Source organism: Notamacropus eugenii, chromosome 2 (genome assembly GCF_028372415.1).
Source record: "Notamacropus eugenii isolate mMacEug1 chromosome 2, mMacEug1.pri_v2, whole genome shotgun sequence".
Lineage (NCBI taxonomy): Eukaryota > Metazoa > Chordata > Mammalia > Diprotodontia > Macropodidae > Notamacropus > Notamacropus eugenii.
The window spans coordinates 371,695,168-371,720,909 of NC_092873.1; the positions used below are offsets into that span (position 1 = coordinate 371,695,168).

Genomic DNA, 25,742 nt, shown 5'->3' on the forward strand with positions numbered 1-25,742 from the left:
AAAAAAAATAAGACTATAGAAGGTTACTTTCTTGGTGAACAGGCATTTCCTCCCTTCCTTTCTGATGAGGAAGAACAATGCTTACCATCAGGGAAAAATGCAGAAGTCAAGGCTTCTGTATCCCAGCCCACTCAATGGGCTCAGGCCATGGAAGAGCTCAAAAAGGATTTTGAAAATCAAGTTAGAGAGGTGAAGGAAAAACTGGGAAGAGAATTGAGTGACATGCAAGCAAAGCATGAAAAACACGTAAACACCCTGCTAAAGGAGACCCCAAAAAATGCTGAAGACAATAACACCTTGAAAAATAGGCTAACTCAATTGGCAAAAGAGCTTCAAAAAGCCAATGAGGAGAAGAATGCTTTCAAAAGCAGAATTAGCCAAATGGAAAAGGAGATTCAAAAGCTCACTGAAGAAAATAGTTCTTTCAAAATTAGAATGGCACAGATGGAGGCTAATGACTTTATGAGAAACCAAGAAATCACAAAACAAAACCAAAAGAATGAAAAAATGGAAGATAATGTGAAATATCTCATTGGAAAAACAACTGACCTGGAGAACAGATCCAGGAGAGACAATTTAAAAATTATGGGCCTACCTGAAAGCCAGGATCAAAAAAAGAGCCTAGACATCATCTTTCATGAAATTATCAAGGAAAACTGCCCTGAGATTCTGGAACCAGAGGGCAAAATAAGTATTCAAGGAATCCACAGATCACCGCCTGAAAGAGATCCAAAAAGAGAAACTCCTAGGAACATTGTGGCCAAATTCCAGAGTTCCCAGGTCAAGGAGAAAATATTGCAAGCAGCTAGAAAGAAACAATTCAAGTATTGTGGAAATACAATCAGGATAACACAAGATCTAGCAGCTTCTACATTAAGGGATCGAAGGGCATGGAATAGGATATTCCAGAAGTCAAAGGAACTAGGACTAAAACCAAGAATCACCTACCCAGCAAAACTGAGTATACTACTTCAGGGGAAAAATTGGTCTTTCAATGAAATAGGGGACTTTCAAGCATTCTTGATGAAAAGACCAGAGCTGAAAAGAAAATTTGACTTTCAAACACAAGAATGAAGAGAAGCATGAAAAGGTAAACAGCAAAGAGAAGTCATAAGGGACTTACTAAAGTTGAACTGTTTACATTCCTACATGGAAAGACAATATTTGTAACTCTTGAAACTATTCAGTATCTGGGTACTGGGTGGGATTACACACACACACACATGCTCACGCACACACACATACACATAGAGACAGGGCACAGAGTGAATTGAAGAGGATGGGATCATATCTTAAAAAAATGAAATCAAGCAGTGAGAGAGAAATATATTGGGAGGAGAAAGGGAGAAATGGAATGGGGCAAGTTATCTCATAAAAGAGGCAAGCAAAAGACTTATTAGTGGAGGGATAAAGAGGGGAGGTGAGAGAAAAACATGAAGTTTACTCTCATCACATTCCACTAAAGGAAGGAAGAAAATGCACACTCATTTTGGTATGAAAACCTATCTTACAATGCAGGAAAGTAGGGGATAAGGGGATAAGCAGGGTGGGGGGGATGATGGAAAGGAGAGCATGGGGAGGAGGGGGCAATTTGAGGTCAACACTCATGGGGAGGGACAGGATCAAAAGAGAGAACAGAAGTAATGGGGGACAGGATAGGATGGAGGGAAATATAATTAGTTCTTACACAACACTACTATTATGGAAGTCATTTGCAAAACTACACAGATTTGGCCTTTATTGAATTGCTTGCCCTCCAAAGGGAAGGGGTGGGGAGGGAGGGAGGAAGAGAAGTTGAAACTCAAAGTTTTAGGAACAACTGTCAAGTACTGTTCTTGCCACTAGGAAATAAGAAATAAAGGTAAAGGGGTATAGGATGGAGACAAGGGCAGAGAGGGATGATAGAAGAGAGGGCAGATTGGCAGACAGGGGCAATTAGAACGCTCGGAGTTTGGGGGTGGGGGGAGGGGACAAAAGGGGAGAAAATTTGGAACCTAAAATTTTGTGAAAATGAATGTTAAAAGTTAAATAAATAAAATAAAAATAAAATAAAATAAAATAAAATTCAAAGAGAAAAAAAACAAAACAAAATACCCAGCATGTAAGTGAAGTGAGCAGAGCCAGGAGAACACTGTACATTGTAACAGCAACACTGTGTGATGACCAACTCTGACAGACTTAGCTCTTCTCAGCAACGCAATGACCTAAGACAACTCCAAAAGTCTCACAGTGGAAAACGCTGTCTACATCCAGAGACAGAAGTGGGGAGTCTGAATGGGGTCGAAGCAGAGCGCCTGCTCTTTGTTGTTTCTGTGTTCTCTCCTCTGGTTCCTCCCACTGGTTCTAATCCTTGCTTATAACATGTCTAATATGAATGTATATGGAGACCCTATGTCAGACTGCACATCATCTCGGGGTAGGAGAGAAAATTTAGAACTCAAAATCCCATGCAAGTGAATGTTGAAAACTAAAAATAAATTAATTAAAGAAAAAAATATCCAGCATGCATATCGCTTGCTACCTGTGTGAACTGGGGAAAGTCACTGTCACTTTCCTTTTCTGGCACCAGTTTCTTCATCTGTAACAAGTCAAATGAAATAAAAAACTATCCAAAATCCCTTCCAATTATAAATCTATGATCATAGGAAAGGAGGAAACATCCCTTCTACAGAGTAAATGTCTTCTACATATATCTTATATTTCAAATATATGTATCTAGATGCTGCTGATATGAACAAATTTTATTTAAAACTCTGACCAAATTCATAGTAGCTTTTTGTCATGTATTTTCTCAATTAATGGAAGCTAAACAAACTATCACTGGCGGGGGTGGGGGGGGGAGAAGTAGGGGGTTGTCTATGAAATATGACATTAAAAAGGAGTTGTCCTATTTGGAAAAGTTTGAAGCTTCTGGATTACATGATCTCTAAAGTCCCGTACAGTTCTGTGATTCTGTTTTATGAAGATATAATTCATCCTCACTCATACAAAACTTGTGTTTCTGAAGGTTACAGAATCCTTACGCAAAACCAAAAAAGGTTCCCTAACAATTTCAAAGGTTTTGAAATTCTAATAACAACTAATGTCAATGAATAACTTTTTAACCTGAAATATCTAAGCTGTTCACAGTAATAGTACATCTCTAAAACAATGAATGAATGAAAAGACATTTATTAAATGTCTCCTATGCAGTTTTTTCCTGATTCCATATTCTTTCTTCTCCTTTTTTTACATTTAATGTTTATTTTACTTTTTTCTTTATTATGTTTTGAATAGAATTGGGTATTTTGTCAAAAGCCTGTTTTGCATCTGTTGATATGATTTTTGTTCTTCTTGCTATTAATATGGTCAATTATGCTTATAGTTTTCTTAATATTGTACCAATCCTGAATTTGTGCTATAAAAGTGATTAGTACAAAGTACTGGGAATACACACAGAAAAAGTGAGACAGTCTGCTCTCAAGAAGCTGACCCCCGAAATGAGGAGGGAATACAATAAAGGAAAAGTTCAGCTGCAAGGCAGACGGAAAGGCTCAGAAGTCCTAAGGATGCAGGCCTGGGATGAAGAGCAACATTGCATCAAGGCGGAATGACAACAGCAGGGTTTGTAAGGACACAGAGCAAAGGTTCTTAACTTTTTTTGCATCATGTACCTCTTTGGCACTCTGATAAATCCTATGAAATTGCTCTCAGAAAAGTTGTTAAATGCATAAATAAAATATACAAGATAACAAAGAAACCAAATTATAATGAAATACAGTAACAAAATAGTAAAATAACAAGTTATTGGATCTCAAGTTTAGAATATCTATCAGAGAAGCAGAGCAAATACTAAGGTGAGGAGGACCTCAAGAAGCAGGGCCAGGTCATACGGTAAGGTCTGATAGTCTTACAGGAAGGTAAAAAGCTAGTGGCTCCCATCTCATCCAAGCCATGTGAGCAAGCAAGCAGCCCAGATGGATTCTGGGAAGCCAGGGAAGTGTGGAAATGGGGAAGGAAAAGAAGAGGGTGGCAAGGAGGTCTTCCTACCACCCAGTTGTCCTAGAAGGGTTCTGGGGCAGGCTGACTAGGTGAAGGCAAATGGAAGAAGGGCACTCCAAGCGGAGGTGGGTCTTCTGGAAGGCCAAGAAAAGTCAACTAACTCACCTATCTGCCCCCACCCCTTTGTCCTACTTTCATCTCAGGGGATTCTAGAAAAACAGTATTTCTTAAGAAATACCAAATACAAATGAAATGACCTATTTAGTTTGGATATAATGGTGAAAACACAGCCTTAATCTTTGCCCAAAGAAAAGATCTAATTCATTTATTAATAGTTGTATTTTGATTAAAAATTTAAATATTTTGCTTTAAAAAATCAAATTAAAAAAAAGATTGGGGGTTGGGAGTAGTAGGAAGATTGTTAAAATTACCAAAGAAGATGTTTTGACTCCTACCTGCCTGTAAGTAGATTAAATTGCTAAAATGCTCTTTTCTGAAAAGAAAACTACCAGTACAGAACATTTACTCTCATTTTAAAGAGGAAAAAAATTATGTCCTTTTTAAGGGTTCTGTCTCCATCTTGTGTTCTTTTACAGTACTGTTACTCAGGAATTCAAAAGTCATTTTGATATTTTAGCATTTTAGGTATAAATCATTTTCCTTGAATACAATGGCTGGACAAATTTAAGAGGCTGTTGGGATCTTGATTTCTAGTTCAAAAGTCTTCCTTCCCATTAGACCACAAAACCTGTTGAACAAATCTCCATTAATAAGTGAAAGAGGAAGTAAAGACACAGGGTAAAAATAAACAATTATTCAAATCTCAATCATAGTTACTCTTAAAGGATAGGCCATAAAAGCTGGCTACAATTATTCTGGTCAGAGCCTATTCATACTGCAATAAAGAATCATGGAATTTTAGAGTTGAAAGGAATATTTTTGAGGACAGTGGAAAGAGCAATGGCTCTAGAGTCAGAGGCCAGTCTGAAGTCTTATCTACTCTATTTAACTTTGGGCATGTCACTAAAACTCCCTGATCTAACTCTTCTTCCCTGTAAAATGAGGGAGCCTGCTTCGCAGCTCAAAATCTCTCACCTTGAGATCTAGTCTAACCTCTCCTAACTAAAGAAGGTAAAGTGATGTGTTCAAGGTCACAGTTAGTTAGTGGAAAAGCAGGACTAATTCAAGTTTCTCTTATCTCTCTATGGGGTGCTATATAATCATCACATTAAATAAATGGCAAACAATGCTGTTTCTAAGGACCACAAATCTTTTTTTTTTTTTAAACAGTCAGCCCTCCCCCCACAAAGATATCATAAAATGGTGATTAAGATTAGTTTTCTATTTAATGAACACAAATTGCTATTCACTCACAGCAGCAAAGTAGCTATTTCCACACCAACCAACAAATATTTACTCAATTACACAAAGGCAACATGGACTGGTGGAGTAAGAGCACAGTGTAGGGAATGGACACTGGACCTGCCTTTGTAACATACTAGCTACACAGATCTGGCCAAATTATGTTCCCTCTATCAGTCTCTGTTTCCTCATCTGTAAAATGTAAATAAAAACACCTACTTCAAATAGTTGTTGTGAGAATCAAGTAAGATGTGTATAAACTGCTTAGGAATTCTTAAGGACTATACACATGTAAGCTTTTAGCTACTTGCTTTATATGAGGAATTAATACCAAGTTTTAAAGAAGAACTCCTTTATCGTAGATACTTGGGAACTCCATTAACTACCATTATCCTACAAGAGCCTGATAGACATTATCACATTCAGGTTTCCAGAGTCAGGTACTGGTTGTTTTCCAGTGAGAATGACAGTCAGGTAAATTTAGCTAAAAAAAATAAACAGTGAGCAGCAAAGAAAGAAGATAAGGAAGGGTGATAAGCACAATGGAGGCATTTTTATGCTTTCCTTCTACCAGGTGTCAACACAAATGGCAAACAGTGCAGGAAAATTCAGCAGTTCCTGGTTTCTTGGCCCTACTATGCTTCCAGGAGGGAGGTCTAATAGTGGAACGGCCAACTCCTGAGGAGTTTTGAGTATCACTATGCTAATTGAAAGGGTCTGTGGTATTCTGGCTTGAGTTCAATTAGAACAAACAATCTTTAAACATTTTTAGATAAACCAATCAAGGAAATCACCCTATCACTGGTAGGTCTGGAGTTCATTTGTTTTCCAGGAGGAAAAACACTATCATTTTCAGCATCAAGCCATCAAAAAGGAAGTTTAAGATAAGGTTCCCCCAAACAGTCAATGCTGGCAAGTTTAAGGTAAAAGTCACATTTCATTTAGGCTCAAGATGATGAAACCAACAGTTTCTGGTTTCCCAATGAGTAGCAACACCAGCTGTCCTCTGAAACATCACAAAGACTGCTTTCTCTTTTCCAGGGCTACTGTCAACACTCTGCAGTGATCTCTCACATGGAAAATTCTCCTGATGTATTTTTCTCAAAGAGAAAGCCTTGTTTTCCCCACACTCAGATACAATGGGAACCGACTAAACTTGCCAAGAAGCCTTAAAGACATGGAATGTCAAGGTTTCTTTGGAGCTGGTTCCAGCTGAGGACGTAACGACACCCGTGGCTGGTACTGAGACTCAAGCCTTCTCTTCCAAGCAAAACAAAAACAAAAAATCCAAGGGGGACAAAAGCTCTTTTTTATCTAAACTACTCCCTCTTACTCACTCAATACTTCTTTCATCCCAGAACCTTTTCTGGGACTTTAGTTATATGCAAACTGCTTAGGTATCAACAAATTCTAATGCCCTGATGGTGTGGAATTGTTTTGCATCTACATGGCACCTTTAAAGCATGCTAAGAGCTTTACCAAAGTAGAGTTCTCCCCACGCAAGCACCTGAAATGGACTCTGCTTTTGTTGCTCCTGTTTAGTCATTCAGTCCTGTCTGACTCTTCCTAACCCCACTTGGGGTTTTCTTGGCAGACATACTGGAGGGGTTTTGCCATTTCCTTCTCCAGCTCATTTTACAGATGAGGAAACTGAGGCAAACAGGGTTAAGTGACCTGCCCAGGGTCACACAGCTAGTAAGTGTCAGGAGCTGAATTTGAACTCGGGTCCTCCTGACTTCAGGCCATGTCCTATCCACTACACCACCTGGTTGCCCCAACATGGAGGTGGGATTCATTAAAGAGCCATATCTACAAAAACCTACTTATTCTTCTTGCACATTTTAATACTTTCCAAGATCTAAACTGTAATTTAGAGTTAGACCCAAATACAGTCAAGAAAAAATTTCTGCAGTTCATGAAAGACAAAATACTACTAAATTAAGGGGTTAGCTGGACTAGGTAGTTCCTGAAGTTCCCCGCCCCCAATTCTAAATTTGATAACTGTATCAGTGCCATTCACATTTTAAAATAATGTCTTTTTAATAAATTTTAAGTATAAAATCTTCTGCTCTTTATGACTCACCTACAGCAGCAACTGCTAAATAAATTTTACTCTAATTAGTCAAATAATCAGAATTTAACTTATAAGAAGCAGACATTAAGAGACAAGTTACAAATGTAACCTAAAACATACACTATAAAAAAAATCAATGCAATGGTGTTTTAAAATATCATTTACCAACAAGAGGCAATGGTTCAAGCAAGTCCTGGAGGTTTCTATGTATGTCCTTTTAGAAACATTTCCCAATTAATCCTTTCTCCTAGAACAGCGTTGCACCTACAGGAGCACATTGCATTGTACTGACTAAGACTGAAGACATTTTTAGCCTTCTGTAACAGAAAGACCTTCCTGCAAATGCCAACACCTACACAATGTTGCATACGGCAGCTAGAGATGGATGCTGGCACCTTAATATAGGCTTTGAGCTACAATTCATCAGTCATTGAAATTCAAATGAGTGCAGAGGTGGAAGGCGGCAGACTTTAAAGGAAGAAATGAATTTTTTTTTTTTGTCAAATATCTATAAGAAAGTCAACATTCTTTTTCCCCCTGACTCCTAAAGGACACAGCAAGGGGAAATCTACACTTCCACAAAGTACCATCTGATCAAAGAGAACTGCAAAATGTCTTCTATGCCTCAGACAAGTAGAGAACAATGAGTTTATATACTAAAAGAAGTATTTACAAGTATGACCAAACATCGCTTAACAGAGAAGCAGTCTCTTACTAGTTGAGACTTCCTAAATCCTAAAAAACTCTGTTCACAAAAAAAGAGAGCAAAGCAATCTATGCTATTTTTTAAAAGCACACTCAGAAAATTAAAGGTTGACTTTTCTATCAGTTTATGTGCATTTTCAACATATAGTAGACTCTCTCTATATATGTATATATATAATAAAAGTTTACTTACTTAACTAATACATAATACCTCTTTCTGCAGGACATGCATAATGTCTTTAAAAAATGTGAGATGTTTTGCGTTTAATTAGCAAATATCAAATGCATAAAACAAAATGTTACGCTCAGACAGAAGGTGGCCTTAAAGAGTCCTCATGAAGTAACAAAAACTTGAAGAGACCACCCTCTCACTGCTACTTTCTATGACTGCAACTTTTAGTTACCTTCTTCAGGCACAGCTGAAGCCCCTTCAGGAAGCACAGCCTGTAACTCCCCAGTCTCAGAACTGTTTTCCATATCAGTGATTGGGGTCCCTTCCATGCGACATCCTTTAGCATTAGACCTTAAAATTTGTAAAGAGATAGTATTTTATTACATTTCTGTATTTAAAAGTCTATAACAATATAGCACTATTTCTTATAACTCATTTATGTCAGGTATTTTACACATACACACATGTATGTGTATGTATGTGTATATGTATGTGTATACACACATACATACATACATATACATACATTTTTATATATATATAAAACTGGGGAAGGCACTGAACCTCTCCAGGCCTCAGTTTCCACATCTGTAATATGTGGGGGTTGGACCAGATGACCTCTAAAGTCCCTTTCAGTTCCAAATCCAAGATCCTATCATCTTGTATACTAAAGTAATTTATGGTTTATAAAGAACTTTTATCCCGTAAACTCTTAACAAATCTACATATAAATCATTAAAATGCAGCATTGACTCAGTATGACTCATGGAACTTTAGTATTATTTAAAATTATTTACAGAAGCCTCCTAATTGGAAAACTATAACAGCCAGGCCTAAAGAATAACATCACATATTTTGATATACCACTGACTTGGTTAACAAATTACCACCTTTATAGAAAATGTGCAAAATGTAAAATAAAGTACAAAATGTAGATAATATTTAAACACTGATGAATTACTGTAAAGTTGAGTCAGTAGATTATCTGTGGATGTTTACTAGCATACATTAAATCATCACCATCAGATGTACTTACATAATAATGTGCTGTCCTTTTTAAAAATGCAGAAATAACATCGTTGACCTAACCCATGTAGGGTAAAATCAAACATGCAGAGTTGTTCTCTTCATAGTGTGAATGGACTTGCACGAATGGTAGGTTAAAAGTACGAGCCTTTGGCAAAGATACCTGGCCCACACAAGGACTGAATTCATAACTTTAGATTTATTTGCTCTAGCAGCACAATAATACAATATCACTCTATTCAAATCCTTAAAGAATAAGCCTAAAGTATTTGTTTAGGCAGTAAAGAACATGCATTTCCCCTATACAATGTAATTTACTAGATTAAAAATAACCTCTTAAATAGCCAGCTTTATACTAAATCAAAAGGAGGGTGCACTGAAAACTGACTAAAATGGATGGCAAGACAATGTCCAATCACTATAAAATGTTTACTAAGCAGCTTATATTGAACTAAAGGATAAACCATATGTGGTATAACATAACCAAGCCACTTCCATAATTATACAACCTCTTAATTGTTTTACATTGATTGTATATTCTTGTAATTCTTAAGGAATGTCTCTCAACTTAATTCAAGGATTTTTTCAAGTAGATCCAGACAAAGCTGTAGATCCAGACAACGCTGTTCTATTGTTTAAAAATTTCTTCTGTAACCATGCAGAGTAGAAAAGCATATGGATAGTAATGTCTCATTCAGTAGAGCCAAGTAAAATACATTATATGATGAAATCAGTCCTGAAAGGATGAAAGGCTAAATGTAAATGGACAGTCCTAGTATCTGAATGCATGTCTTCTGAAGAGGAATAAATGGAAATAAGCCATGTGTACTTAACATTTTGGAAATTCTAACTCTATAACCTTTATGGAAGAAAATAAAAACAGAAACTAAATTGTTAGGGGGTCTTCACTGAACCTAAACAAATGTAAAGCCTTATGACATATAAAAGATCAGCCAATAGCCTTATTAAAAAAGCATACCATAGCTATAAAGAAGCTGGCAAAAACCAGAAAACCTAGCCCCCATTAGCTAATTCTGTAATCTTAATTTAGCTAAAATGAGCTTTAATTTGATCCTGATGTGACTATTTTTTTGCTTCCTTCCACATTTACAACTGTCTTTTTTCTGGTCAAAGTCGGGAAATAGAAGCTCTAAATACTTTTCAGGTATACAGTTAATTTTTTTCTGTTTCTATACTGACAGAGTTGAGAAGACGGGAAGCTTAATTTGCAAAATACAAAAGGTATGTATTAAGAAGCAAAATATTTAAAGGGATAACAAAAATAATTCTATGGATTACATTAACAAAGGGTCTTTGATTTACCCCAATGTGACCATTTTTCTTGTCTTCTCCATAACAGGTAAGCCATTTAAACCTGCAACAATCAGAACATCTGGATCCAAAACTTCACACTGCCTGTCTTCTGTTTTGGGCAGAACCTCACAGATGTTGCCATGAACCAAAGCCCGAGGTGGGCTATGCCTGCTGCTAGACTGTGAGCTTCCAGGGCACCCTGAAGAAAAGGAATATGCATAGGTTTATGGTAATAAAATCAACACATCTCCTGAAAATACAGACATTAAAAGTCCACTTAAGTATTCACTCAACTTACCTATATATGATTTCCAAATTTAAAATATTTTACTATTTAGAAATAAGGAAAAAGCATATTAATGAACTAACATAACCCAGCCTACCTTTTAAGGACCCAGCTTGGATTTAAATTATTGTTATCTCCTTTTCAAAAAACATGCACTGATTATTAGCAACCGTACAAAAGAGCAGAATAAATTGTTCTCAAAAATCTCTGGTTGCTCTCCAGTACCTACTGAATAAAATGTGTAAAGTACTGATCCTGGCACTCTAGGATCTCAGGCATATAATATGGCTCTAACCTCTCTGAATACTCTCACAAAATACTATTTCCACTCACGTAATCTACCTCACAACCAGACTAGACTCATTCTCCATCCCATTCTCTTCCTACTCGCTCCTGTTTCTATGCCTTTGCTCGTTCCTTACCCTATGTATGGAATGGACTCCTGCACCCACATTTCTATTCACTGACAATCCCTCTTCTTACTTAAAGGCCCAATTCTGATGCCACCTCCACCCAGAACCTTTTCCTGCCTCTCCCCTAAATGCAAATAGTCTTTTCTCCATTAAATTCCTCACAGAAGTTTATCTGGCCTTTTCCTTCAACCTCACCTCTCATGAACCTCTGTCTCCTTTGTTACTTATTTAAATGTGTAGTTGTCCTTCTCCCATCATGTCATAATCTTGAATGTTAGTAGGCTAATTTCATCTATAATAATGAAGCCAATTGCAGAAACAAAACTCCAAAACTTGCTGCTTTTGATAAACATACCTAAAACATAATGTTTTCATATAGACTGAAGGCAAAGGTCTGGAATATATAAATGGCTTTTTCCTCTAAGACTAAAGCTAACCAGCTAATATTAGTGCCGAAAGATTCTTGTTCAACAAGTGGCAGTTACTAATTGTTAATGAAATCAGATCAATGCTAAAGCGGCCAACTTTTCAAATCATATCATGTTTCAACAGTTATTTAAGGAATAAAATAATATTTCTTGAAAGCAAGAACTGTGTCATATGTACTTTTATACCCCCAAGGCTTAGGCACTTGGCTCTGCATATAATAGGTACTTAATTTTTGCAATGAATTACACATTTCAACACAATTTTGGGGGTCTTTGTAGGTTCAACAATAAAAACACATCAACATCCACTGTACACATCTACTAAGCACTTCAGATTTACCTTCAGAAGAAGTCTGACAATCTCCCTTTGGGCGATGATTGTTTTCCCCACAATCCACTGCTCTTCTTAGTGACAAACTTCCAGCTGTACCAGACCGGGTTGGTTTAGGAGAACTACTTTTCTTATTTGTGGCTGAAAAGACATTTTATTATTCTTTTTTGTATGTAACAAGATATGAAATATTGCCTCAGCAAGGTAGGTAGATACTCTATCTTCCTTTGCACATAGAGTTCCAATTGCTGTCTCCCAAAGAAGGAATTTCTGTTCCTTAATGAGTTACAAAAGAATCTTCTAAGAACCCTTCTAGATAGGAGACTCAAATGAGTTTGAGCTATCAACTCAGCTTATAAAAAAAGAAATGGAATTAATCAGGGGGAAAAAATGAGGAGTCAGTGTCCTCTGAAGTAGAGATACTTGTTACAGTGGAAAGAACAATGAAATTGGAAGAAATGGGTTCTAATCCTACCTGATTCTGGGCAAATCATATCATTTCTCTGGGCCTCGCTTTCCTCATCTGTATGAGATGCTTGGACTAGATAAATTCTAAAAGCCCATCCTAGCTTTAAAATTTTGTGAAATTCTTCTATAGAAATCATCTCTTCAAGTGAAAATTTGGCCAAAACTGAACTTACCCCATTATAAGAAAAATGGTTCTTCAATGAGGACAAAAACTTCAAATTCTTTTCTAATAAGGAATCTAGAACTGGCTGAGCCTTTGACATACAGGTGAAACTTAAAATAAGGTAATCTAAAATTGAAAGCAAATAAGAAGGATGGTTCTGTGTAAACACCCGGTATGATGGAGATAAGTTCACTGTAGCTTTTAAGTCATACCTCGCATAAAGGTAACTGAAAAATCTTAGGACTTTCAAGTTGAAAATCCACTGAAAAGAGAGTAGAACTAGATAATTTGAAAGACTGAAGGAAAGGGAGGATGGATGAAGTGAAATAATACTTCCTGAAGGTGACATTTAATCAAATGAAGAGGTAGAAGTGAGGGAGAAAATGTGATTCCTAAACTAAATTCTTATCTAGAATATTGAGAGTAGGATAGACAAAAAATTTTAAATAAAAAGACTTTATCAGTCAAAATAGGAGGAGGGAGAGAGATGATTAAGACTGTACTGATGCAAAGTAAGATAAGCTTATTAACCTGAGTTTGGTATAAGGGGGAAAGTTATGCAAGGGAGTAAGGCAAAAAAACAGGAAACATCTTATGCTGATTAAAAAAGAAAAAAAAAAGACATAAAGGATCTAACGGCAGCAAAATCAAACAATTATAGTCTTGAATACTAATGGGCTAATTTTACCTATAAAAATGAAGCCAACTGCAAAAACAAACCCTAAAACTGGCTACTTATGAGAAACATAACGAAAACATAGTGTTTTCATATAGATTCAAAGTAAAGGGCTGGAATATATAAATGGCTTCCTCCTCTAAGACTGAAGCTAAGCAGTTAGTTAACAGTGTCAGAAGATTCTTGTTCAATGAAAAGCAGTTACCAATTTTTAACGAAATCAAGTCAGTGATAAATTTGCCAACCTTTCAAATTATATCATGTTTCAACAGCCATTTAAGGAATAAAATATCCCCATTCCCCCAATCCTCTATGCAGCCCCTGCTAAAGGTGCTAAGCCACTAAAGAGCCAGTTCTCTCCACATGACCCTCTCTCCTTCCTACTGAGAGGTTTGTTCATCTCCTTTTCACCCCTTTTTATCCTCCCATATCACTTTTTTGGGCCCTGAGATACACTTGGCTTAAAAAGCTTTTAAGACAATAGACTAGAATTCAGGGAGACCAAGGCAAAGTTATAAAGGAGACCAAGTTTATATTCAGTACTTGCCCTTTTACTGCCCCTACTCAGAATCCATATTGCCTCTGAGTGTTCAGAAAGTTTTAATGCTGTACTTTAACCAGGTTTGCACTAATCTGAAGTACTCTGTGATTCAGGATCACCTCCCATCACCCAATCCTAATCAAGATTATCATCCTTTACAGCAGATATTAAACTATGTTATTAAGTTATATTCAAAATGTAGCAAATTAGGTTCTATTCTCCCACTTTCAGCACTACCTCTGGCTCACTTATCAAAGCTAATGGTTGTTTGGATGGTTTAAAAAAGTGTCCCTCTAGGTTTTTCTCTTGTTGCTGCTTTTATCAGAGGAAAGCTGGCATCTTAGATGAACAAAGAGTTCTATTCTTTTTAAAGGACTAAAACATAGGGCCACCCTTAACCATGAACCCAAATGGTGGGTTTACTGGCCCATAGACAAATACTGGGAAACAAGAGGGTAGGCAATAGGGATCCTAGAACCAGTATGGCTTACAAAAGAGAGAATTCTTTCCTAAAATCAGATCTGATAAAGTGAGGTATAGTGTCTGACACGGAATACAGGTGTATATGACCCTCAATAATATTAATATTTGTATAATAAGATAGGTCAATCATTTCTCAGATGTTTTAAATAGGAAAACATAGGACAACTGGCTTCTGCAGTGGGGCTACAGGTTCAGCTTCTCCCAATACTAATTCACTGCTTTAGAAACTATATGTAGAGTATCATTCACCTCCTCTTCGTTGGACCATCTGCTCTACCTCCATGATAGCTTCCTTACCTACCTAAGCATAACTCTGCCCTGAGGAATCCTTGATGATTAGTGAGTACCCACCCAGGACCTTCACTTGAGAAGCCCCACCTTGCTGCTCATTTTACTTCCTGTGTACTCTTTGGTCTGCACCATTTGTCAGGGATGTAGTTCAAATTCAAGATATCTGATTCCTCTTCCTAGGTGCTTTCTACTATCAGTGCTTCTAGTTCCTTAGTTTCAAAACTGACCAAGAGAAAAACGGTAAGTTCCCACTTACAGTTCCTGATGTAGCAACTTGTAACTGAAGACTTTGTCAGAAGTTCCATTCCCAGATCTTGTAATTTGCCATAGCTTTCTGTTGTACAGGCAGTCAAAGATACCTGATCAGCAGAAAAAGTGTTGGACTGAACATCACAGGAGCCAGCATTGCTGCTTCTTACTTCTGATAGCTGGTTTTTTACATCGGACATCTTGCTTCTCACTTCAGCCATTTGCATTTTGAGTCTCTTTAGCATCTTTAAGTCTGGAGGTACTCTCCACATAGCCTGTTGTCTCCTCTGATCTTTATCTTTTCGGGCATACGAGGCTTCAAGGGAGAAAAACAAGATGCCTTAAAATTTAAGTTTTAATAATACATTTAATTACCTCCTACCTTATATCATAGACCTTTTTGGATGTCTAAATATACATAGCTACATCTGGGAAAGTATCAATGAAAATCAATATAAAAACACAGCCACATTTGAACCTATAATATATGAATTTGGGCCATGTTCAACCCAACCATTCAAATTAGCCTATAAACTCCAATTTGAATTAAAAATAATTTGAAAATACCAAAATGACAAGTTAAAAAGCTACATCCCCCTGGACACTTAACTGTGGAAATTCTTCCTGAGTATAAAATTTAGGATCTCTGGCAATTAATTCTGTTCACCAGATATCATTTTTCATTTAAAAACTGTGATTAATGTAATGAAAGCTCTGGCTCAAAGTACCTAAAGTAACAAGAAACTTGCACTAAACTTTAGATGGCTTCTGATATGAGAAAAAATTCATATTAGGGATACTATATTAACTTGCATTCTCTGCTCAGTATTAGAATAAGAAAAAATGAAGCAAAGGGAATACCCACAATCTTGACAGTACAAAGATTTAAAATGAAAAACACTAAACAGCCATTTGCTTTTAAAAGGACAAATGGAGCCATTTCAGAACTAGTCTACTATTCCTGTTCTACTCTATTAAGCCACTAACCTGTGATTTCAGATTTCAAAGTGACCCAAAATGAGGCTCTGGTTTTCTATCAATTAATGATATTAGTAATATCTTACCTGTCCAGCCACTTCACCTATTAATAGAAGCTCACATGCATATAATGCTTTACTGTTAATAAAGCATTCCCATCATAAAATATTGTTAACAGGCAGTACAAGTACTATCATCCCCATTTTATAGCTGAGGAAACAGGTGTAAAAAGGTGAGCTAATTTGCCCATGCTCATAGTATTAACAAGCGGCAGAGATAGAACTAGTTCCCAAGTCTTCGGGTTCCCTCTAGGCTGTATTATACCGCTTAGCACAACACAGTTAAGAATTGGGAATGCAGCAAGAACTTCTCAAAACATTAGATATGGTCATTTCCAGGCCTAAGTCCCATGATCCTAGGTCAAAGTCCATGCAAATATCTTTAAAATAAGTACAGTTTAAGAAAGAACATGCATTTTTGCTCATAATCTCCTTGCCACTGCAAGTTTCAGGAGATTAGAATCAGAAAATTTGAAGGGGAGAGAAGCTGCAGGGCAGACAGGTTGGGTGACAGAAGCAAAAAGGGATAGTGAACACAGCAAGAAAAGAGAAAAAGCATAAAAAGCTGACATAAGAAACTAAAAACCCTAGAAATTAAAGGTTGGCATGAGTGCACCAGCAAATTGCTGTAGGTCTTTAAGTACAATTCCATATTACAGCACAATAATCATAGTGCTTGCTTAAAAATGATAGAATCATAAAATTAAGAGCTGCAAATTACCTGAGAGAGCACCCAATTAAGCAACAATTCAACAAATACTTATATCAAATGTCTACTGTGTATAGAAGAAGCCTGACCTGGGGTCCTAAAGATTAAAGGAGACATGAACCCTGCCCTGAGGGGCATTACAATCAATTAGAGAGGGAGAGAGTAAACAAAGAATTATATAAAATATTAAAGGAAAAGTACATTAGAGAGGAGTAAAAAGAGGTGCGAAGTGCTTTGTGAAGTTAAAAGAAGTGGCCAAGAGGCTGAGGAAGGGGAAGGGAGAGAGGTCAGGATCCCAAACCGTTAAGAAAAAGTTAAAGCTTGTTCTGAATAACTTAAGAAAGTTGAAAACTCTGAATTAAATTTCAGAAAAATTCCTATGCAAAACGGTGAAAAAAGTGCTTATTTTAAAAAGTGCTTTTTTTTAAAGCTGGTGTTTAAAAGTGATCTATACTGAAAATTTGGCTATCAAGAATGATTCATAATCTCCCCCTCAAAGAGCTCTGGGTAGCTGGGATTTCATAGTACAAATATTAATTTCATTAAATTTATGTGATTACATACAACAACGTTTCCTTGAATCCTGGTCCATGCAACCTTTATGAATAATGCTACATTACTGACATTCATAAATTTTTAAGGAAAATATCTCTGTAACTACAGAACAGCATTACAGCACTTCTCTTTCTCTTTCTCTAAATCATTACTTGGTAAAACATTTATATACAACCCCACCTGGAAGGGCCTAGTAAAGTTACTTCTAGGCCTAAAAACCTATGAAAATTCTTGCAAAACACAGGCAATTTATTTAAACAATAGCTCAGAATGTGTACCAATACTTTTGCATATATTATTGATTTGTTAGTCTCAGAGGAACATCACATAAATCTAACAAACAATTTAACATACTTAACATTATACTTACTTTAGTACACAAAGATATTTAGAGGAGACCTCTGAATAAAAGTTTAGTTGTATTAATATAAAAAAGTCGGTGGGTAACTAAAATCTTTCCCCATGCTAACATTTAAAAAAACAGGACCAAAGTCAGTCACACAGAGATCTTCTCTACTACCAATTGAAGTTAAATTTAATCACAATAAGTTAAAGACTGTGAAAAGGTTTTGGTATGCTGTTGCTGTTTTTACCTGTGGACTGTAGCAGTGAAGCAGGTGGACGAGGCTGTAAGCCCCATAAATTTTCCATACTGCTCCGGTCCTTAAGGTCCAGTAAGTGTATTAAAATTAAGGGATCAATATCTAATAAACTGCTACTAGCTGCAGACCCTGTATTTCCAGCTCGCCTTGAAGCTCTGCGGCTTGCACTTGCATAACCATGGCTACTGCCTGCAAGAGAAAAACAAAGTGGGAAATATGTTCTAATCTGTTTATTTTTTAAAAACAGAAGTATAAATGTTTACATTGTACTGAATATACACCCATAGTTCACTCATAAGTAGCATCTCTTCTGTCTGTATTGATATATGCTATACATCACTAGACTACTTACAGAGACTGGCAGAGACCAGCACAAGACTTAGTCCCACAATGCTCAGGGCCAGTAATTGCCAGTCTAAGAACCTGTGAACAGTGAGAATAGGCAACACCACTGCTTCTATATATAAGAGAACCATGGTGGCAAGAAAGCCTTTCCTACTCCTCTCTCTCCTCTCATGTTTGACTTACTCTCTTTCCTTGACAAAAGTCAAGGAAGTGTAATTTGAAACAAGTTTCTGGCTTCAGGGACTTGAGCAGCAGCATAAGCTTGAGTAGTAACTACAGAGGAAGAGCACTAGAAGGCCACAATCAACTCACAGAACTCAGGTGACTGGAGGCCCCCGTTGATGCCATCTGCCTCTATTTGGTGCAAAATATAGTCATGAAAAATGTCATGATGGTTTTTTTCTGTATCCAATTTAAAAATATTATGAGGATTTGATCTGTACTCTTAAAGGTAATATAAATATATATAAATATAAATATGAAATTATTTAAAAATAAAACAAAGTTATAATTCAAATTTATAGGGTAAGCTTCACTCAATCTATCCATGTATCCTTTCCCTAATGGCCAATATTATTCCACTGTACCGCCCTCGAACCCTCACATCCTTAATACCATAAAAGTTTATCCTTCCTTAGGATAAGTTCTGTCAATTTCTGAAAACCTAGAGCTTTCAAATTAATCAGGTCAGTGTATAATGAGAGCACTAAAATTTGCATCTTAAAAGGGCCCTTAAAGGACAAAAATGTTAGATACTTTGATGGCAGACTGAAAGAGGACATATTTGTAATAAGGGAAGGAAAAGGGGTCTTGTGGTGTCTCTTAAATCATAGGCCAAATAATAGGCAACTTGGTAAAACATAAGAGGAAATGGATCTGGAATCAGAAAACACAAGCATGAATCCTGGGACATCAATCCTGGATGGAGTGCCAGGTCTGGAGTTTCAATGGAAACACTAAAGCACTATTGGTCTCAGTTTTCTCATGTTAAATGAGGATGATAACAGCACCTACCTCCCAAGGTTGTTCTGAGGATCAAATGAGATCCTAATTGTAAAGTGTTTAGCCAAGTGCCTAGCAATACATAAATGTTAGCTGATATTATTATTACTATTATCTTAGATCTGTACCGACAGATTCGTGGCCTCTATTAAGTTAAATCAAGTTATCTGTGTCTATTTGAGCAACCTAAAAATTACTAGGTGATCTCTAAGATCTCTTCTGAGACTAAGATTCTACATGTTGTTTAATGATTACAAAGCACATTCTGTATCTTATGTATCTGAGTCTTACCATAAGCCTATGAATTAGGTAATGAAACTACTATTTTAATTTTATAGATAAGGAAACTGAGACTTACCTAGGACACTTAGCCAAATTTCACAAATAGTACTAAGTGGCAGTTTCAGAATATTTTATACATATTCTTACCAAAAAATAATTGTGATCCATCACCTGATACCACTTTTATTCTTAAAAAAAAAAAACCCATTAAGCTGTTTCCTAAAACATTTAGCAAAAGGAGAGAAAAAAAGATTTTTCCTCTCACAATTAATTCTATGAATCCTATTTTTATCTTCAAGTTGGGGGCTTACAGAAAATATGCTTTAAGAGAATTATGCTAACCAGTAGAACACTGTACACAGTAAACACCAATACTGTATGATGATCAACTGTTGATGACTTAACTATTCTCAGCAATATGATAATTCCAAAGGATTCATGATGAAAGATGCTATCCATCTGATGGAGTCTGAATGCAGACTCAAGCATATATTATTTTTCACTTTTTTGTAGTGTTTTTTTGCAGGGAGAGGAGGAGTCTGTGTTTTCATTCACAATATGACTAATATGGAAATATTCTACATGATTATAAATGTATAATCTATATTAAATTGTTTACGGTCTTGAGGAAGACAGAATTTGAGTCAATTTTTTTTGAATGTTAAAAATTGTTTTTACATGTAACTGGGAAACATATTATTAAAAAATAATTATACTATAACTCAGACCCAAATGAATGTCACACAGGAAGATATTTATGAGTAATTCATACAGGAGGGAGCCACTTGAATTATTTTTTTCAAAGTACCTCTTTCTTTAATAAAGCATGCAACTAAAATTTATTAAATAATAATTTTCACCACATATTATATAGTGTGCGAAACTATTTTTATAAAGACAAAATGCCGTGTAAAAAAATTCATCATATACAAGAATGCAGGCAACATGGTATGACAGAAGGAGACCTGTTTTAATTCTGATTCTGCCACTTACTATAAGCTGTGCTGATCATGGTTAAGTCACATAACTTCTGAGTCACAATTTCTTCAACTATAAAACTGAAGGGTAGGAGAGAAAGGGTAGGAGAAGAAAATTTTCCATTATGTGTGTGCATGTGTAATTACAGTCCACACCTGTGATTTTTATTGGTATAGGGAACTCTTTGGTATGATGGGGAAAATCCCTTCACTAATACATAGAGGTGACTCATTTTGACTTCATCTCAGAAAGATGCCAGGGCCAATAAGAGACTGTGTCTTGCCCAAGGTCACATCATTAGTGTGTGTAAGATGCAAGACATGAACACTGGTCTTTCTGATACAAAATGTGGCTCTTTATCCACTATAAACATGCTACCCCTCTCAGTTTTTATATATTATTTTTGTATCTAGGTAATGCTTTATTGTTTATCCAGCACTTTCCTCAAAATAACCCACACAGGTAAATATATTAAAATTATTACTCCCATTTTACAAAGGAGAAATACATATTTTCATATTTTGTAAAATATGAGCTATTAATACAATCAGAGATACTAAGAGAAATGACTTGCCCAATAGTGGAAAGAAGTTCAGAATTCCTTTTTTTTCCCTTACATTTTGCTCACTAATCAAGCAACAATACTATAATTATCATACTATGTGTTACACTTTATGCCAGGGGTTATTACAAAAGCAAAGAAGGAAAGAATCTTTATTTCAAAGAAGTTACTATTCAAACAAGAACAAGTACATGTAGAATAAAGAGAATAAATAAACGGTAGTTTTATTTAGCATGATATTAAGGGAAAAGAGTGCTGCAGGAATCAAGAAAGACTTCATCTGGTATTATTTGAGCTTCTTCTTAAAGAAAAAAAGAGAGGCTAAGAAAAAGAGGTCAGGAGGGAGTGAATTCCAGACATGTAGATAGGAGACAAAATAAGGAACAATGGTTTCAATTGCAAGGAACAAAGAAAAGGCCAGTTTGGCTGCATCATGAGGAAAGAAGTGTAATTCCCAGAGTTCTTCAGTTCTGAATCCTAGAATATCTGAATCAGAATCTGAGAAAAAGATGGAAGAAGTAGGGGTAAGGGTTTAACTTACCTCACTGCCTCCTCTCTCTCTCTCTGGGTACTTTGCTGTTTCAAAGACATATGTAGAGAGGCTGACCTTGTTAAGAGTCACCTCATTATCAAAGGTTGGGGACAAAAGGAAATAAAATAAGAAATGATGTCAAGGGACTTAGGATGAAGAAATGAGAGAGGAAAAAAAGAGGAGCCCTTGATAAGTGATCTCAATTTTCTTAGTAAACTAGGAGGCAAGGTCTTCTTTTGAGAGAATAGGGTGAAAAGGAGGTGTAGAAATTTATCTAGCTATAAAATAAGATAGCCTTTATTTTTGTAAATGGAAATTATCAGTATTTCATAAATCAAACAAAAGAAAAACAAGATTCTTGAAATATATTTACATGTGATACAAGTGTGACAACAAAATGACTAACATACTGAAGAGTCTGTATGAATAGATTCTTCATTTACAAATGTGTAAGCACACAGATTGTGAATTTTTGTAACCTCTGCCAAAAGCTTAAATATCTATAATTGTTTGTAATGAGGAGTTCTAGTTCTATTTCTGATTCAGGTCTACAATTCATGGATTTCATCTACCTCACTTTAAGCTAATAGCTATGGAAGTGCATGTATTCATAGGGTTGGTGCAACATCAATAAAGTGAAAACACAGAAAAGAACGTTTATTACCTTTTAACTAAGACCTTTTACTTATCTAATCATGTAGATACAAGAACAAAAACATTGACATCTACTAAAAAAGGCCAATAATCCTTTCCAGACAGAGTGTTGTTTAATAGAGAAGGAAGAACCAGGAATCAGAGAACTGAGTTCTGGTCCCAGTTCTGACAGTCTGATAAAAAGCAAAGTCAAACTTCTCTGGCATCAGTTTCCTCCTTTATAAATTTAAAGCTCTAATTCTACTGTAGATCCAAGTCTAATATTTCATGTGTCTATGATTCTAGGAACAACTCTCTTTCTCCAAAACAAAATGTATAAATAAGACATATCATCCATAACTGCTGATACTAAAATTTTATAATTACCTAAACACCACAAAAGAAATGAAAACAACAGTGTCAATATAAAAAAGGATAAAGTCATATCGAAATTTGAGATTTTAAAATAGCCTCATTTGGCTTGATTCTTCTGTACCTGAAGCTCCAGCAGCAGTTGTATCTTCCATGAGTTCTCCCTCTTCTAATTCCATGTTATTACTATATTCCACATCATTCTCGCCAGACCTAAGAATGTAAGCTCAATTAGCACCATGTAATCATAAACAGACCACCAGAATAAATTCAATAGGCATATCCATTTAACAAGTTTAATCAGAATCACAGAATGTCAGGAATGGAAGGGATCCCAGAGATCCCCTAGTTCACTGGTTCTTATTCAATGGTTTGAGAACCTCTTGGGGGTTTCACAGTGATGGTCAAAGAAGTTCATGCTAAAAATTCTTTTTTTTTTCCTATTAAATGCAAGTTGCATAGAAGAATTAAAATGAATAGGAGAAACCACAAAACAAAACAAAACATAATAGAAAAGAAAATGGTCTGTTTCTATCTGTGATCCAATTCCATAGTCCTTTTTATGGATGTGGAAGGCATTTTGGCTCAAGAGTCCACTGGAAATTTTTTAAGTCCATGTATTTCAATGACGTACTAAGTGTACCAGAAAAATTCCTTACACACTGCGGTTGTTGCTGTGTACAAAGTTCTCCTGGTTCTGCTCCTTTCACTCAGTATCAGTTCATGTAAGTCCTTCCAGCCCTCTCTGAAGTCTTCATGTTCATCATTTCTTTTAGCACAATAGAATTCCATTACATTTATATACCACAACTTGTTCAGCCATTCCTCAACTGACAGGCATCCCCTTGATTTCCAGTTTTTGGCCACCACAAAGAGAGCTGCTATAAATATTTCTGTACATGTGGGACCCTTTCTCATTCCTATGATCTCTTTAGGATAGAGTCCCAGAAGAGATATTGCTAGGTCAAAGGGATAAAAATTCTTTAATGGAGTCTTCAGACATAAACAATTATGAGCAGAATATTATGAATAGCATATTAAATCACCCTGGGGATTTATAATACATTTGTTGTTGTTGTTGAAAACCCCAAGGGTTTGTGGAACAAAAAAGATTGGGAACCACTGATTTTGTCCAACACCTATTTCCTAGTGAAGAAATGAAGACCTAAAGAGGAAAAGTTGATTATTTGAAAGCACACAATGTGTTAGGAGCAGAACTGCTAAGTGAATGCAGGTCTTCCGTCCAGTGCTATACTGTACACACTTGCTTATTTCATTAAGAAAAAAAACAAACAACAGTTGAGTAAAATGACATTATGGGGGCAAGTCATAAGAATGTTATAAACTGATGACTAGCTGAACAATTATTAGTGTTGCTGTGATACAATGTGATACAACGGTAATGAAACTTCATATAAGGTATGCCTGTACAAATCAGTTGCAGGATGAAATAGATGGTAAAAGTATACTAGTGAGGAACACGAACTATCTCCTCTCAGAACTAGATAAATCTAACCAAAAAATAAGTAAGAAGAAAATTAAAGAGATGAATAGAATTTTTTTTAAGTCTGATATGACAGACCAGGGGTGGCAAACTTGTAGTCTTGAGGCCTTTGACTGAGTCCAAGTTTTACAGAACAAATCCTTTTATTAAAGGGATTTGTTCTGTGAAATTTGGATTCAATCAACAGGCCATACTTGAGGACCTAGAGGGCCACATGTCACTTTGAGGCCACAAGTTCACCACCCCATTAGACCTCTGGAGACAACCGAGTGGGAATAGAAAGGAATACATCTTTTTCTCAGCAGTACATGGCACCTACACAAAAAAGTGACCATGTATTAGGGCAAAAAAATCTATCACAAACAAATGGAGACATATTAAATGCATCCTTTTCAGATTATAATGCAATAAAACATTCAATAAAAGACCATGAAAACAGATTGAAAATTAATTAGAAACTAAGTAATCAAATCCTAAAGAATGAGTGGGTCACAGAACAAATCAAAGAATAAATAATTTCATTCAAGAGAATGACAATAATGATGCAATATACCAAAATTTACAGGATGTAGTCAAAGTAGTACTTAGGGGGAAATTTATATCTCTAAATGCTTAAAACAACAACAACAACAAACCAATAAAGAGATCAATAAATTGGGCATGTAACTGAGAAAAAAAATTAAAAATTCCCAATTCAACACCAAGTTGGAAATCCTGAAAATCAAAGGAGAGATTAATAAAATTTAAAGCCAAAAAAAATCAAACCAATAAATAAAACTATGAGTTTGTTTTATTAAAAAAAATAGACAAATCATTAATTTGATTTAAAAAAAGGAAAAGGAGAAAAGCAAAGTACCAGTATCAAAAATGAAACGGGTGAATTCACCACCAATGAAGAAAAAAATTAAAACAATTAGGAGCAACTTTGCCCAATTACGTGCCTATAATCTAACAATCTAAGCAAAATGGATTAATATTTACAAAAATATAAATTGCCCTGACTAACATAAAAGTAAATAGAATACTTAAATAATCTTATCTTAGAAAAAGAAACTGAACAAGTCATCAATAAGCTCCCCAAGAAAAAATCACGAAGGTCAGATGAATTCACAAGTGAATTCTACCAAATATCCAAAGAACAATTCATTCCAAAACTATATAAACTATTTGGAAAAATAAATAAAGGAGTCCTACCAAATTCCTTTTACAACACAACTATGGTGCCAATACCAACATTAGCAAAAGCAAAAATAGAGAAAAAAACTATAAACCAATTTCCCAAATGAGTATTAATGCAAAAAATTTAAATAAAACACTACCAAGGGGATTAGAGTAATCTCTCACAAAGCTCATACACTATAATCAGATAGGATTTATAACCAAGAATGCAGGGCTGATTCAGTATGAGGAAAGCCACCAGCATAACTGACCATACTAATAAACAAAAACAACAAAAATCACATGCATTATCTCCGTAGACAGAGGGGAAAAAAATCTTTTGACAAAATACAACACACATTCCTATTAAAAACACTATAATGCACAGAAAATAACAGGAGCTTTCCTTAAAATGCTAAGTAAATATCTATCTAAAACCATCAGCAAACATTATCTGCAACAGGAAGCCTTCCCAATAAGATCAGGGATGAAGCAAGGGTGCCCATTG

At 35.8% G+C, this 25,742-nt stretch overlaps 1 protein-coding gene across 9 annotated transcripts in view; it reads right to left on the reverse strand.

The window, feature by feature from the left end:
• TRIM37 (tripartite motif containing 37) overlaps positions 1 to 25,742 on the reverse strand; it is a 187,149-nt gene that overhangs the window by 58,491 nt on the left and 102,916 nt on the right. For all 9 annotated transcript variants that reach the window (XR_011975289.1, XM_072646851.1, XM_072646850.1 and 6 more), the window contains 6 exons: positions 22,697 to 22,785; positions 17,858 to 18,055; positions 14,971 to 15,279; positions 12,102 to 12,233; positions 10,644 to 10,833; positions 8,527 to 8,645 (listed from right to left, as the gene is read on the reverse strand). Coding sequence is in view for 8 of the 9 variants with exons in the window: in XM_072646851.1 (XP_072502952.1) it covers positions 8,527 to 8,645; positions 10,644 to 10,833; positions 12,102 to 12,233; positions 14,971 to 15,279; positions 17,858 to 18,055; positions 22,697 to 22,785 (1,037 nt within the window). In the remaining variant the exon portion in view is untranslated. The remainder of the gene's footprint in view (positions 1 to 8,526; positions 8,646 to 10,643; positions 10,834 to 12,101; positions 12,234 to 14,970; positions 15,280 to 17,857; positions 18,056 to 22,696; positions 22,786 to 25,742) is intronic.